Source organism: Eschscholzia californica, unplaced genomic scaffold (assembly GCF_041429995.1).
Source record: "Eschscholzia californica isolate CP2 unplaced genomic scaffold, dmEscCali1.0.p SCAF_5, whole genome shotgun sequence".
NCBI classification, from domain to species: Eukaryota; Viridiplantae; Streptophyta; class Magnoliopsida; order Ranunculales; family Papaveraceae; genus Eschscholzia; species Eschscholzia californica.
Genome location: NW_028238472.1, coordinates 631564 through 645435, shown reverse-complemented (window position 1 = coordinate 645435; position 13872 = coordinate 631564). Strand labels below are relative to the sequence as shown.

General features: G+C 36.8%; 2 protein-coding genes and 1 pseudogene across 2 annotated transcripts; 1 reads left to right on the top strand and 2 right to left on the bottom strand.

The window, feature by feature from the left end:
* The first annotated feature begins 197 nt into the window (after positions 1-197).
* Positions 198-8001, top strand: LOC147535943 (acyl-CoA-binding domain-containing protein 4-like). Its single transcript, XM_086644175.1, has 18 exons — positions 198-686; positions 1296-1366; positions 1449-1512; positions 1602-1673; positions 2185-2376; positions 2481-2558; positions 2844-2954; positions 3038-3104; positions 3220-3281; positions 3819-3958; positions 4497-4623; positions 4767-4881; positions 5000-5088; positions 5452-5535; positions 5620-5796; positions 6614-6784; positions 7044-7103; positions 7537-8001. Exons 1-18 carry the CDS (start codon positions 525-527, stop codon positions 7756-7758), a joined length of 2064 nt encoding a protein of 687 aa, XP_086500301.1. The 5' UTR covers positions 198-524; the 3' UTR covers positions 7759-8001.
* Positions 8002-8845: 844 nt separating this feature from the next.
* On the bottom strand, positions 8846-12586 carry ETFALPHA (electron transfer flavoprotein alpha). Its single transcript, XM_086644173.1, has 8 exons — positions 12339-12586; positions 11324-11509; positions 11008-11219; positions 10104-10264; positions 9786-9944; positions 9545-9597; positions 9254-9394; positions 8846-9048 (listed from the first exon to the last, which is right to left on the bottom strand). The coding sequence occupies exons 1-8, from the start codon at positions 12432-12434 to the stop codon at positions 8971-8973; spliced, it is 1086 nt and encodes a 361-aa protein (XP_086500299.1). The 5' UTR covers positions 12435-12586; the 3' UTR covers positions 8846-8970.
* Positions 11685-11840, bottom strand: LOC147535942 (5.8S ribosomal RNA; annotated as a pseudogene).
* Positions 12587-13872: the final 1286 nt, after the last annotated feature.

The window sequence follows — 13872 nt, the reverse complement described above, 5'->3', positions numbered from 1 at the left end:
GGCGTCTAGAGAGCAAGCCAATCAAAAGTCATTGACTAAAGTCAAAGCAACGCTTTAACCAGTCCGCCCTTGTTTGCTTTCGAGTTAGGACATGGGGTTAATACGTTCGTGAGATTCGGAATGACCTTCCAGTTCTAGACTTAGGTGAGAGAGTTTAGTCTGCGACTGTAACAAGATCTCAGTCTGTCCAGTCTGAAAAATCTCGGCTTAGACAAGCCCGAAAATTTGTTTACTCTTTCGGACTGTCATGTCAGAATATAGAGCATCGAGAGACGGGCAGAGAGTGGACCAGTCAAAAGTCATTGACTACAGTCAATGACTCAAATGGAGCGCCTAAACCAACAAAGTCGTGCGCCTGTATACGCGCCCTCCGAAGAGAGTTTCACGCCAAAAGTCCGAAAGGTTTCATTTCTGATTTCTCTTTCTCATTCCCTCTCTCTCTCTCTCTAAACTCCCTTTCTCTCTCTAAAATCTCTCTTTCTCTCTCTAAACTCTCTTTCTCTCTCTAAACTGAAGAAGCTATAATGGCAGCGAGAGCAAACTCTCTTCCACCTTATCCAGACAGATTCTACGCAGCTGCTTCATACGTTGGTTTAGGTGAATCATCAAACTCTTCCAAAGCTGGTGCCGCGATCTCCAAGTTCGATGACGATACAGCGTTATTGCTCTACGGATTGTATAAACAGGTTTTGAATTCGGTTCTCCTTCAACTTTTTGTCTCGGATCTATCTTTAATTTTCTCAATTCTTTATTCATTGTCACTTTCTTCATGTGATTTTATGGAATTTGAACTTTAGATCTTAAGTTTTGAATCTGAGTTGTTATTGTTTAGTGATTGTTGATCTGATCTGAGTGATTGTAGAACAAAATGATAGATGTGACTTGAGTTCAATGTGGTTTTTGTATTTACAAGTTGATTTGGAATTTATTAGTAAAGTTGAAGAGGAAAGACAATTATGTTTCTCTGGTTTAATTATTGTTTATCTCGAATTGATTTGTAACTCAACGAGTTATTCTGAAGTAGTGAAATTTCACAATTATGTCCGTTCTTCGTCGATGATTTCGAGAGAGAGAGAGAAGACATTTATGTTTTTCTTATTGTATTATCGAAATAGATTGATTTGTGGTGCAATGAGCTATTTGGAAGTAGTAAAGTTAATTCGTTTATGATTTTGGAGAGATGAGGCAGTCATGTTTCTCTGATCGAATTATCGGAATCGATTGTTTTTTTATCTGAATGAGCTATTAGGAAGTAGTACATTTCAGTTATATTTGTTAATAGTTAATGATTGCAGGCAACAGTTGGACCATGTACTATTCAGAAACCGCGAGCTTGGAGTCCTGTGGAGCAAAGCAAATGGGCAAGGTTTTAATGCACAATCAGACTTTTGATTTGTTATCTTACCATTTTTTGCAATAATTCACGGATATTTTATTCAATTCTGCAGTTGGCATGGGCTTGGAAACTTGGCTTCAGCTGAAGCTATGCGTCTATTTGTGAAAATATTGGAGGTAACTGTAGTTTGAAATTGAATGGGTTAGGCTTTTGATATGATGTAATTTACCGGATAGCTGATTGTACGACTTGTTTCTTTGTGTAGGAAGAAGATCCGTCATGGTATTCAAGGGTGCCCGAGTTTGTCATCGAACCTGTTGTAGATGTGCAAATGAATGTGAGTTTCTAAAATGATTTCCATATTTCGTGTTAGTGATCGAGCATTTTCCATATTTCCCGTATAATTCATTGGACCCACTTGTCCATTATGCCCAAACTTATCAACTTTATTTGTACGCATTATTGAATTCCTACTAGTTTTTGTACGTCTTTTTCATCGTCTTGATTCTTAACTAACCTATTTTCATTTCCCTAACATTGTAATACACCACATGTAGTTTGGTTGCTACAAATTGGAGAAGCACATCATGTGCTATTCAATTCTAATTTAACGAGCATCATGCGCTTAAGCCTTTTCCCCTCTTTAATGAGGTCAACCTAGATAGGAAATCTGTTTCTAGGTGGTATTTGTTGCCTAACTTGTGGAAGTAGACGATAGACTGGTAAACAATTTAGTGAAGCAAATAAACCAATAATGTGTTCATTGAAGTTCCTCACGAGTTTTTCATATAAATCTACTCTATAAACTCCAAATTGGCCACAACTTTCTCATTCCTTGTTTGTTGCAGAATACAAGGGCAGAACCAGTAATTCCAAACGGAAATCATTTTCCTGAGTCAAAAACAATTTCCATAGAAAATGGCAGCCTAGCTGAGACTGAGGATAAGGACATCGTCTCTGAAGGCGTTGGTTCAGTTAGTGTATATGATCAATGGATCGCACTTACAGTATCCGGTCAATGCCCAAAAGCTCGTTACGAGGTGGTAATCCTGTCCTTGCCTTTTTAATGGAGTTGTATAGTTTATGTAAGTGTCTGTTAGTCTGTTACTTTTGTAGCTTATTTATATAATGTGGATTCATGCAGCACGCTGCAGCAGTAGTTCAAGACAAAATGTACATAATTGGGGGAAACCACAATGGCCGTTATCTTAATGATCTTCAGGTACGCTGTATTACTTTGTAAATAATGCTGATGACTTGTCTCTTCTCATAATGTATTGACAGGCTTCAGTAACTATATTAGTAAAGAATTCATACTTCGTCCTGTTATAGATTATTTGGATTTCTAAATTAGTCATCTAGATATTTTGGAAGATATGTATTGCATGCATGTTGGCGTTGGTTGTTATTCATGGCATCCTTTCTTTTCTGCTCTTTTTAGGAATCTGCAATTATGAATCTCAGCTGCTTACCATATGGTTATTCTTCGTTACTTTGAATGATGCAGGTCCTTGACTTAAGAAGCTTGAAGTGGTCGAAAGTTGAGGTTAAGTCCGAAACAGGTTCTTTGGAAATGCCATCATCAGTACCTTTGCCTCCCTGCGCAGGTCATACCTTGGTTAGTATTTTATACTTCCTTAGATGTGCCTTCTGCTAATGTCCTCTTAAAATAATATAATTTATTCAATTTTTTTTGGGCAGATACCATGGGAAAACAAGTTGCTTTCAATTGCTGGGCATACTAAAGATCCTACAGAGACTATCACAGGTTGGCTACTTATATGGAACTTGTGTTTAGTTTAGTCTGTTCATATTTAATTGTTAAATGCTTCATAGTGGATATATCTCACTTCGTTACTAACATTTTCTTTTTTCCATGATAGTGAAGGCATTTGATTTGCAGTCATATACGTGGTCAACCTTACGGACCTATGGGCAACCACCGGTATGTCATACGCCTTTTTCTTTTAAAGTAGAATGTACCACTTTGTATGTTGATATAATCTTATGGTTTTGTATCCTTAATTAAGAGTTTGGTTAAACTTTATCAGATTTTATGAACTTCGGAAATGTTATGACTTACAGGCTTGCTATTTTAGAGTCGGCCTCCGGCAAGATTGTTGGTCTAGGTATAGCACCATTTCAAATGTTGCTCACTTCCCTTGACCAGCAAAAGAAAAGAAAAAAGTGAATTACCTGAAGACTTTTTTCTTTTATATAAAAGAACCTAAAGACTAAAACTAATATAAAACTTCCATCATATTCAATGATCGGCAAGCCTATTGTCAAATTTTACTAATCGTAATTTGTAAGGATGATCATACAACTGGTTCTTCGTTGTCTTTTGCAAATTCCTGATAACTCACATTTTGACCATCTTCTACATTCCATCTTTTGAAGCTTTATTAATATCTTACTCAGGCGTGGTGTCTTTCTCTCTCTTGCACTAGATAAGCTCTGAACTGTTGCATTTCATTTGCAGCTCACTCGTGGAGGTCAGTCTGTGACCCTTGTTGGAACTACTTTAGTCATATTTGGTGGTGAAGATGCGAATCGATCGCTCTTGAACGATTTGCACATTCTTGATCTGGAAACCATGACTTGGGATGATATAGATACTCTGTAAGGGACTTCTAAAATTTCTGAAGCATCATTTTTTATTTATTTTGAGACTCTTAGCTAGTCAGCCACAGGTGAAGAAGGATTATGCCTGTCAACCAACAGACAAGAAGGCAATAAAATAGCAAGACCTTAGAACAGTCTTCTCCCCGTAGTTCTTTTATCTATCTTCTATGAACGTTATCTGCCTTATAAATTTATCTTACCTTACTAATCAAAATCAATTCTCGTCTAAAATAAGGTCCTTAGATGAAAAGTTTTCTCGCATGAGTTCTTAATTTCATTATAGTAACATTTGCAGCATATGGGGTCACCTTTCACACTTTCATCTCTTGGGTTCACTATTTTGTCACTTTTATGCATAAGAAACAAGGCCTTTTAGTTTGCTTTGTATTGTCGCCGTAATTATTAGATCTTTTGAGTTGATCACTTAAGGCACCTGTTGTTTTAGTGGCTTAAGAAAAGAGATCTGTCACGTTTTTAGTGATTTACTTCCGCATTACTTGCCACATAATCTTCTTCCATTCCATTTATTTTTCAGGGGAAATCCTCCTTCTCCAAGATCCGATCATGCTGCTGCAGTACATGCAGAAAGATACCTTCTCATCTTTGGTGGGGGTTCACATGCTACATGCTTCAATGATCTACATGTCCTTGACTTGCAGGCTGTAAGGGAGCTTTCTAGTTTGGCCTTTTTTGCGGGACATTTTTTTCTTCTGAAAAGAGCAATACCTTTTCTTTTCAATATTTTTCTTCTAATCCAAGAGATAATTTACCTGTTTTCCAATTTAAATATGTCTTGCTGTTGCAGATGGAATGGTCGAGGCCAATGCAACAGGGTAGCATACCTACTCCACGGGCTGGACATGCAGGTGTAACTGTAGGAGAAAATTGGTTTATTGTTGGTGGAGGCGATAATAAGAGTGGTACTTGTGGATTTGCTTCACTTATTTCTCTTAAAAATTTCGAATTAAACATATGCTTCTCAATTACTTGGTTTCTTATTTGTGTTGTGGTGATTAATGATCTTTGTATCTTCTGCAGGTGCCTCAGAAACTGTTGTCCTTAACATGTCTACGCTAGTATGGTCAGTTGTAACAACTGTCCAAGGCCGCGTTCCTGTAGCTAGTGAGGTAAGTTTTATTTCTTGAAATATTTCTATACCCCTATCAGTTAGCATGAGAGTATATAAATCACTCGCAGTCCCTCATGAGTGCGGCACCAACATTTTTGTTTGTATCGGAGTCGTTTTGGCGGGGCGTACTATTAACACTACGTACCACACCACGGGCGGCTCGCCTGAATGCTGAGTCTTCCTCAGGCGCCAACTCGACGTTGTCAAGTGTGATGCTTCATGGATTCTGACTTGACTTGGTTCTCCAAGACAAGATGGACTAGCACTTCATCCAGCATGGCTAAATCATCTTTTCCTTCATTCAGTTGACTAATGAAATAGAAATGGAAATCTATTTATGTATTAACATATTACGTTGTAGGGCTTAAGCTTGGTGGTGAGCTCGTATAATGGCGAAGATATCCTTGTTTCTTTTGGAGGATATAATGGGCGATACAACAACGAGGTACAACCTAACTATAATTCTGCTACATATATTGTATTTCTAAATGAACTATTTCCCCGCCTAAATTTTTTTGCTTGTGATTAGGTTAATGTTCTTAAACCAAGCCACAAATCAACATTGCAATCAAATATGATGGAAAGAGGTGTCCATGACAGTGTTGCTGTAAATAATCCAACAAATGCTACAAGAGACGGGGAGTCCGAATTAGAAGCAGGGAAGATAAGGGAAATCGTCATGGATAACATTGACTCGGACTCCAAGGTAATAGAATGATGCAACACCCGTATTAATATTCAATACCAACCATATAGCCCTTAATCTAAGTGCCACCCAGACCCACTAGCCTAGTTCCACACAGAACAAGATTTTTCCTTCGCGTAGTCTGCCCGATAGCCGAGACTACCCCAAGCTTCTCTGCCTAACCACTCTAGGCACCAAAACCCACCCAAAAGACCTGGCCAATATGCAAGTGCAAGATAGGGTTTATGTTATGACCCACCTCTGGCAGGGTGTCTTAAGCAACGTGGAAGTGGCTTGCACAAGAAACTTCTGTTTCACGTCATTTAATAGAGAAATTTGGTCAAAACTCCCTACAAATTTTTGTTTTGGTGAAAAATGATAACTCAATTTTTTTCTAGTCCTCGTCTCTCTAGATATTTTCGTAATTTGCAACTGTTGCAAGAGGTTTCCAACTGTTTGCAAGAGGTTTCCAACTGTTTGCAAAAGGGTTGCAACTGCTTGCACAAATATTGGGGTTTTAACCAAAGAAAATACAAATATTTGGGTTTTTAACCCAACAAATACAAATGTTGGGGTTTTAACCAAACAAATAGCAACTTGTCTTTTTAAGTTAATAAAAACTTAAAAATTAGGCCTTCGGCTCGCTTGTATGCTTGATCTTACCCGTTAATCGCAATGACCTCTACACTACACATGGTACTGCAAATTTTTACATGAATTGTCTAAACATCCGACACGCGATTTGGATAAATATTCTTACTACCAAGTTAATTTCATTCGATGGAGTTAAAAATTGCTATGGGCTTCACTGAATATAATTGTTCATTTTCAATGCTAGGGATCACACAGAAACAACTTAAAAAAAGAGGATCATAGTGGTAGGATGATTGCAGCCCTCAAGACAGAAAAAGAAGAATTAGAAGCAGCATATACAAAAGAGCAATTACAAACTCTTAAGCTGAACCAAGAGTTAGCAGAAGCTTATGGCCGAAATAACGATCTTACAGAGGCAAGTACATTAACTTCAGGTCTATTTTCTGCTTAAAATCAGCAATCCCATGTTCGTCAGCTCCAGCAATATATCATCAAATTCCATAACAGGAATACACACTTTAATGCGATCTCCTTTACGATTCGTCCCAATTAATTTTGATAATGTAGGTCCAATTTACATTGCCAAAATCATGCGATTAACGTGTTTTTGTAGCCGTAACTTCATCGAATGATCAAATTAATCGTGTTCTGTTGTTTACCTTTTTCCTTTCTAGGAGCTCCAATCTGTTCGGGGTCAGCTTGCTTCTGAGCAGTCAAGGTGTTTTAAGCTTGAGGTATTTGCACAACAGTTTGAATGTTTTTATCTTTTGATGTATGGGCCTTCTATTATGTTATATTGCTCCATTTTACATACAATTAGGCAGCTAACTACATGTATTAGGAACTAGGTCCTGCTCGGCTATGGCTGAGCCCGAGACCAGGGGACACTTTCGGACAAAAACTTGACCATCACTACTTGTGTTCCCCTCTATCCCAGTTAACCAAGTAACCCCCAAATAACTTGGGACTGATTTCCAAATCCGACTAGACCTGCTATTAAAGAGTTGCTCTGGTAAAAGGATTTCGTAATATTTGGCATGGTTTTATATATTGAACCATAAAACTCAAACTTCTCTAAACTCAAGTAATTGTAGCATAAAATTCAGAGATTTTCCTTATTATTGCTATAACTTACTGGTCTTATAAGTACACAATTTGGAACTACAGGTTGATGTTGCAGAGCTAAGACAAAAACTACAAACAATGGAAACATTACAGAAAGAACTCGAGCTATTACAACGACAAAAAGCTGCTTCAGAATTAGCTTCTTCTATAAATGCTAATAAGCAAAAGCAAAGTTCAGGCCGTGGTTGGGGTTGGTTTGGTGGAGGAAACCCTTCTCCTAACCGAAACGACGATGATGAGGATGAAGATGATGATGATGCCTGAAATTTTGCTCCAGCAGATTAATCAGTCAGTAGTTTTACTTTTCTCTTTCTTATTCTTTTTGTTTTTTTACTCCTATGCAATCTTTTTTATACTAGGGTATATCCCGTACCCTATGGCACGGACACTTGTATCAATCAAATGTTACGAAATTTATTGTTATATTTTATTGAGAGAGAGAGATTTCAATTTCTTTTTTTAACGCTTGAAATTTATTTTGTTTCTTTATTTCTTAAATTAGTTATTTTATTTCTAAGAAGGTGAAAGAAGTATTAATTACTCATCTACCCTTAGTTGGTTAGCGGTGACTGCCTAGAAGTAGCCCCAAGTTAGATCCGGCAGCTCTAGAAGCACTCCGAGTGGGGATAACTAGTCTTGTTTGCACGGTTTTGATTGTGTCTTTGTTCTTTTAAACTTTATGATGTAATTCTCATTAGCCTTTTGGCCTTTAAATGAAGTTCGATTCCAAAAAAAAAAAAAAGGAGTAAATTCGATTTATTCCCACGTCAGGTACCATATTTATTACCAATTTTATTCAAACTGTATTTGAGCACGAGATTAAACTTAGTATAAATAGACAATCTACATCATTTGGTTTTGATACAATTAAGAATTTAGTATGCTTACAAAGAAAAGAAATTCCGGTTTCGATAGACGTAGACGTGATCACGGAAATATTTCTGTCATTGAGACCGAAATATTTTAAAATTTAAATTCGAAATTTAATTCTTTCTTGATCGTAATTGCTATAGAACTACTCTATCCCCATATGTCTTAAAGGCCACACAAATTAGCCTACAATTGATCATTTATACCCTTAATATGATAGTGTGAAGAAATCATAGATTTCTACTTGTAACGAAAATCAAAACCAATGATGTTTGGATTTGCAGAGCGAATGTCCAACTACTCTACCTATCAAAAACAATTACCTATCGAAAATAATCGTTATTGGTTACTTCACCTCTACTATTGGGTTGATGTTCTTCAAATCTTATAGCTGCTTTTTGATCATATACTTGAAGCCTAAAAGCACAAATTGAAATAGCCTGAGTGGGACACGGAATTAAATAAACAAGTTGCATAGATATTAGAGAAGGTGGACTCTTTTTTCTTCTTTGCTTCTTATTATTGAAGGAGGTCAAACTTTACAGACTACAATTATGCAGTATAGTTTTATTTTGAACAATCAAAGAAGTCGAAATGAACATTCTTCTAGTTTTTGGTAGGAAGTTTTTCTAGCAATTCGGGTATTGCTTCGAAAATATCAGCTACAAGTCCATAATCAGCAACCTGCAATATGATCAGGAACTTGTTAGATTCGGCAAGAAACGAAAAAATGCAGCTGACCCATCTATACAACGACACATATGGCTTAGGCGGATGGTTGTGGCAGGCCTGCATCTCATGTGAGAGGTGTATAAAGAAGAAGAAATATTTAGGTTTCATTGTGTTTCATGGAATGAAGAGAAGTCGGCCTAGGCGCTGAAATTGTTACCTGGAATATAGGTGCATCTGCATCTTTATTTACAGCTACAATGACCTTAGAATCTCTCATGCCGGCTAAGTGTTGAATAGCTCCAGAAACACCAAATGCCATGTACAACTCCGGAGCTACAATTTTTCCAGTTTGCCCTACCTACCAAAAAGAGGAAGACAAAATATCATATAAATGCCCTCCCGAACTCGCTAATAATATTGAAGGCCAGAAAGTGTTTGGTGTAAGTATTTCAGTTTCCAGGCGGACCAATTTTTCTTTACCAAATCTGAAATTGTAAGGTGTTTTTACCTGGAGCTCATTAGGAACATATCCTGCATCAACAGCAGCACGGGTAGCACCAACTACGCAAAACAAACACACAAGTTACTACACGAAATTTTATCATTTTCATGAGCATGAATCTCATCGTCCTTCATTTATAGTAAACTAACAATCCAAGTATTTGATAACTACGACAAAATATAGTACACGTTTATTTAGGAACTTCGGAACTTGGTGGCTTAGAAAGATTCATATGTAATATGCTTACCTGCTCCACCAAGTTTCTCTGCAAGTTTCTCGATTAATTTGAAGTTCTCGACACTTTTAAGTGCTCGGCCTCCTGTGACTACTACCCGCGCACTTCCGAGATCTGGACGTTCTGTATCTTGAGATGTCTTCTTTATAAATCTAGATTTGCCAAGACTATCTGTAAAAATTTGAAATGGAAAGGTAAGACACATATATTGTTTGTGAAATTGCAAGTTTATCTAAACTAGGATTAGTGCCATATCTAGGAATATGAGAGTTCAGCATCCAGGGTATATATTTTCAGCATTAAATTAATGAAAGACAAACAAGAACAGACCTTCACTAAAGGTTGAGAGATCAACTTGGGAAATCGGAGCTGGATCTTTTGAATGTGCTGAATTAAGGGACAATGGGAATGATGTTGACCTAATGCTAAGCATACAAGGATTGACACCTTTGTAGCGGACAGTACAAAGTGCATTTCCAGCATAAATAGGCCTGCCAGATAGAAGCAAAACCTTAAACCAAACCGAGAGAATCGTCACTTATCTTAGAACTCAGCGAATGAAAGCAAGAGAAGCTTAATTGTAAATATAGGAGAAAGCAATTATTGCTTGAGAGTGATTGAATAGTATACCATACGACATAGATGACATTGAGACCTTACTTTGGAAATGGAGGGTCTAATAGATAGTTTTGTTTCGGCAATTCAAGATCTGAATCAAATAATGGCATGAATTAACGAATATTCAACAATCAAAGAAAAAAGGGAGGTCCAACTTTTCGTATTCTATAGAATGGGTAATGTTATTATTAAAGGTGGTTTCCTTTCAAAGTAGATGTTAATGGGGAAGAACATAGACACTTTGTTTACGCCATCACGATGACCCACATTGGGATGTTTGAATATCCTTCACTACTACAGTACTATATGACGAGAAGACCACCCATACAGATTCAGGCCTTGGATTTTTTTCATGCACACAAATGAAGGTGCAATGTAGATGTAGAGGCTTGGTTCGGTTAGTAGTATGACTCCTTAAAAGAAGACATAATAACTAAGAAGTCAAATACGAAGAACTGAACACAACTAATATACTAAGAAACATAATTTAGACAAGAGAAAATTGTACAACACGTAACTAGCACTAACTTTTGAACCAAAATAATGCTCCAAATAAGTTCATCAAGTAAATGATATAATTCAGTTCAAAGAAGTAGCTTAAACAGCGAAATAGTACCTGACGAATAACTGAGGCCCAGTAATGTCAATGACATCGGTAATAGGAGAAACGTCTAAAAGAGCAGCTGCACGTGGAAGTATATTCTTCCCAGATGAACTTGAAGCAGCAATTATGTGAGAGTAGCCACCTCTCTGTTGAACCAACTGGACTAATTCAGCCCAAGGTTCGGCCAGGGGATGGTTTAGAATATCCGAATCTGCCACAAGAACCTACACGCGAAACATCAAATAAAAATATATTTGCTATATTGTTTGATATGAAAAATGAGAATAACGGGTTTAATTTGTTCAAATGTGTAAATAGAAGAACCTACTTCAGAAATCGAAGGATGGCTTGAAGCAGCATGAGAAGCAGCTTCTCGAAGGGAAGAACCTGATCCTGCCAGCAACATAGAAATAGAATCGCCCTCACCAATAACCTTTGATGCGGCTTCAACTGCACTTAACGATGATTTTGTCACCTGCCCACTTTCATGTTCGCCCAAAACCAACGTGCTTGCCTATGTAATAAACGTAAAAAACATAAAGTCAATAGCGCACCAAAGGTGCAAGAAGAGAACCACACTGTATTCGTATATCGGTCGAACAAATGAATTTTTTCTTTGCAAAATTACCACTCTCCCCTCCTTTCCTGACATACGTCATCGGTAAGTGAAGTATTACACGTGTGAACCCATTCACCCAGACAGGTGTACCCTCGGCTGGATGACATGGGTGCTACCTGCGTTTACAAAATTGATGGTTCACGAGATTCTACAATTGAAACCAAATATCACATTTTACTATGTTCTCCATTGATGGGAAAAATCAAGGCATCCGTTGCCGAGAGTCTTCCAAAGTTCGGACAAAACGACCTTTTCGTGGGTCCTTGTCTCCTAGTTTTGGTCCCTTAGCACCTTCCAGGCCTCGGGATTCATTTTCTCATTAGGTCGACCCAGACGGGTGGCGGAAGGAGAGACGATCTTCTCCGAGGAGATGAGCGAACTCCACCGCCCTCTCCCCTACTACACAATTCAAACTCATCCTAAATAGTCAAAATTCAACATTCCTTAACCACAACAATACTTAGATATTTGTGTATATTCTCCATGTGATGCCCTAAAACTACTAGAACTCCCCATGGATGAAGTTCATGCGACACCAAACTAATCGAATTTGTTCATGAATTAAGAAAAGAACATGACAGAAACAAACAGAACTTACCTAAAAATGAGATTTTTTTTTTCACAGAAAGTAAATTCTGAAGTTATTATACTAAATCATCACAAATAGATAGATAAAAATAAAAAATTTGAAGGTTCATCAGATAGTTAGTTGCAGAGAACTTACAAATCTAGAAATTGAGGTGAAAGGTGAAGTTGAAGATGATGAAATTGCAGGTAATGATCGTTTCCTGATAGCTCTAAGCATCACCAAAGCTGCCATTTTTATCAAGATTAGAGAAAAATCAAAAATTTGATTTCTAGGGTTTAGTTTTCAGTTATTTATGTGTTCTTCAGATGATCGCCGGAAGAAGATAATCACCAAAGTGTCACTGCTGAGTTAGCTCTTAGTTGAGGTTAATCGTTTTACTTTCCAATTTTACCCTTACTTATATAAATATGTACACATACGTGTAGGGATGACGTCGAAAATAAAAACAGTTAAGTTCGTGCAGGTTTTGACTCGTAGTCTCTTCTAGCATCACTCATATCTATATCTCATCCGCTTTTAAAATTCAGATATCGGATACTAAACAATTTTGGATATTATAAACATTTAAAGCACACGAGACAATAGAAAATCGCACTCGCACAGTTATGAAGTCGTTAAGTAGACACTAACAACTTGGAAGTCGAGTCACCAAGCGGGCAGATAGAAGGATAAAAGATGAGTACTAGTAGACATGCAAAAGACGAATAAAACCGCAAAATCCTTGGGAAATACCTGAATGGTGCCGATTAAAGGAGTCTCTGGTTGTCATGTTAACGACCAAGTATAATACTAGAAAAAGAGATAGAAAATAACTCGAGATAGCTTTGTAGTTATCAAAGCTGAAGTAGTATGATCTTACTAGGATTTATTTCGAGCCATGGGTGATGTGCGCAACTACTAATCGTACTTGTTCTTGGTAGAGGTGGTCTACTCTTACTGAGAGGAGCATGGGATACTACCACCTGTCCATAAATGACATATTGTAAGTAGTAGCACTCATTAGTGGTGAAAAAAATCAAACACCTAAAAGGTAAAAATGATTGATGGACTCAACCCTAAACTCAAATTCATTATACCAATGGAAATGGTTAGTTGACAAAGTCTAGAAGATGAAGACTTTTCCTTAATTAAAATTTATGCTCTAGATTATTAAGTTCAAATATTCTAATTATTGAAGATATTCTAGTACACAAAATCTTTAAATAACCTATATTTATCATCTTAATTTTAAAATTTTAGAAAACTTACCAATATTTGTATGAAATTTAGATAGTAATTGAAATTATACCATATCAAATAGGGTAAAAGTATTTCTTCATTGACTTTTACCATATCAAATAGGGTAAAAGTATTTCTCTCTTCATCTTTTTTTCAAATTGAAGGAAAAGAAAAAGGAGGAAAAGGTTTACAACTTTAAATTGGTGTTATAGGTATGTGTTAATATAAATGTTTTTCCTTAATTTTGTATTGTGCCCTTAAGACAAGATTTAATTTGTGGTTCACTCTCCTTACTACACAGTTTAGAAGTTTTTAATGATCATTTAACAAAAAGTTGGTTATAATGAAAATCACAATTGTTTTTCGGTAACGATAAACTAGGCTACTGATATTTTTTTTAGTGAAATAAAATTGGGTGAAAATCACAATTGTTTTTCGTTAAAATAAGCCA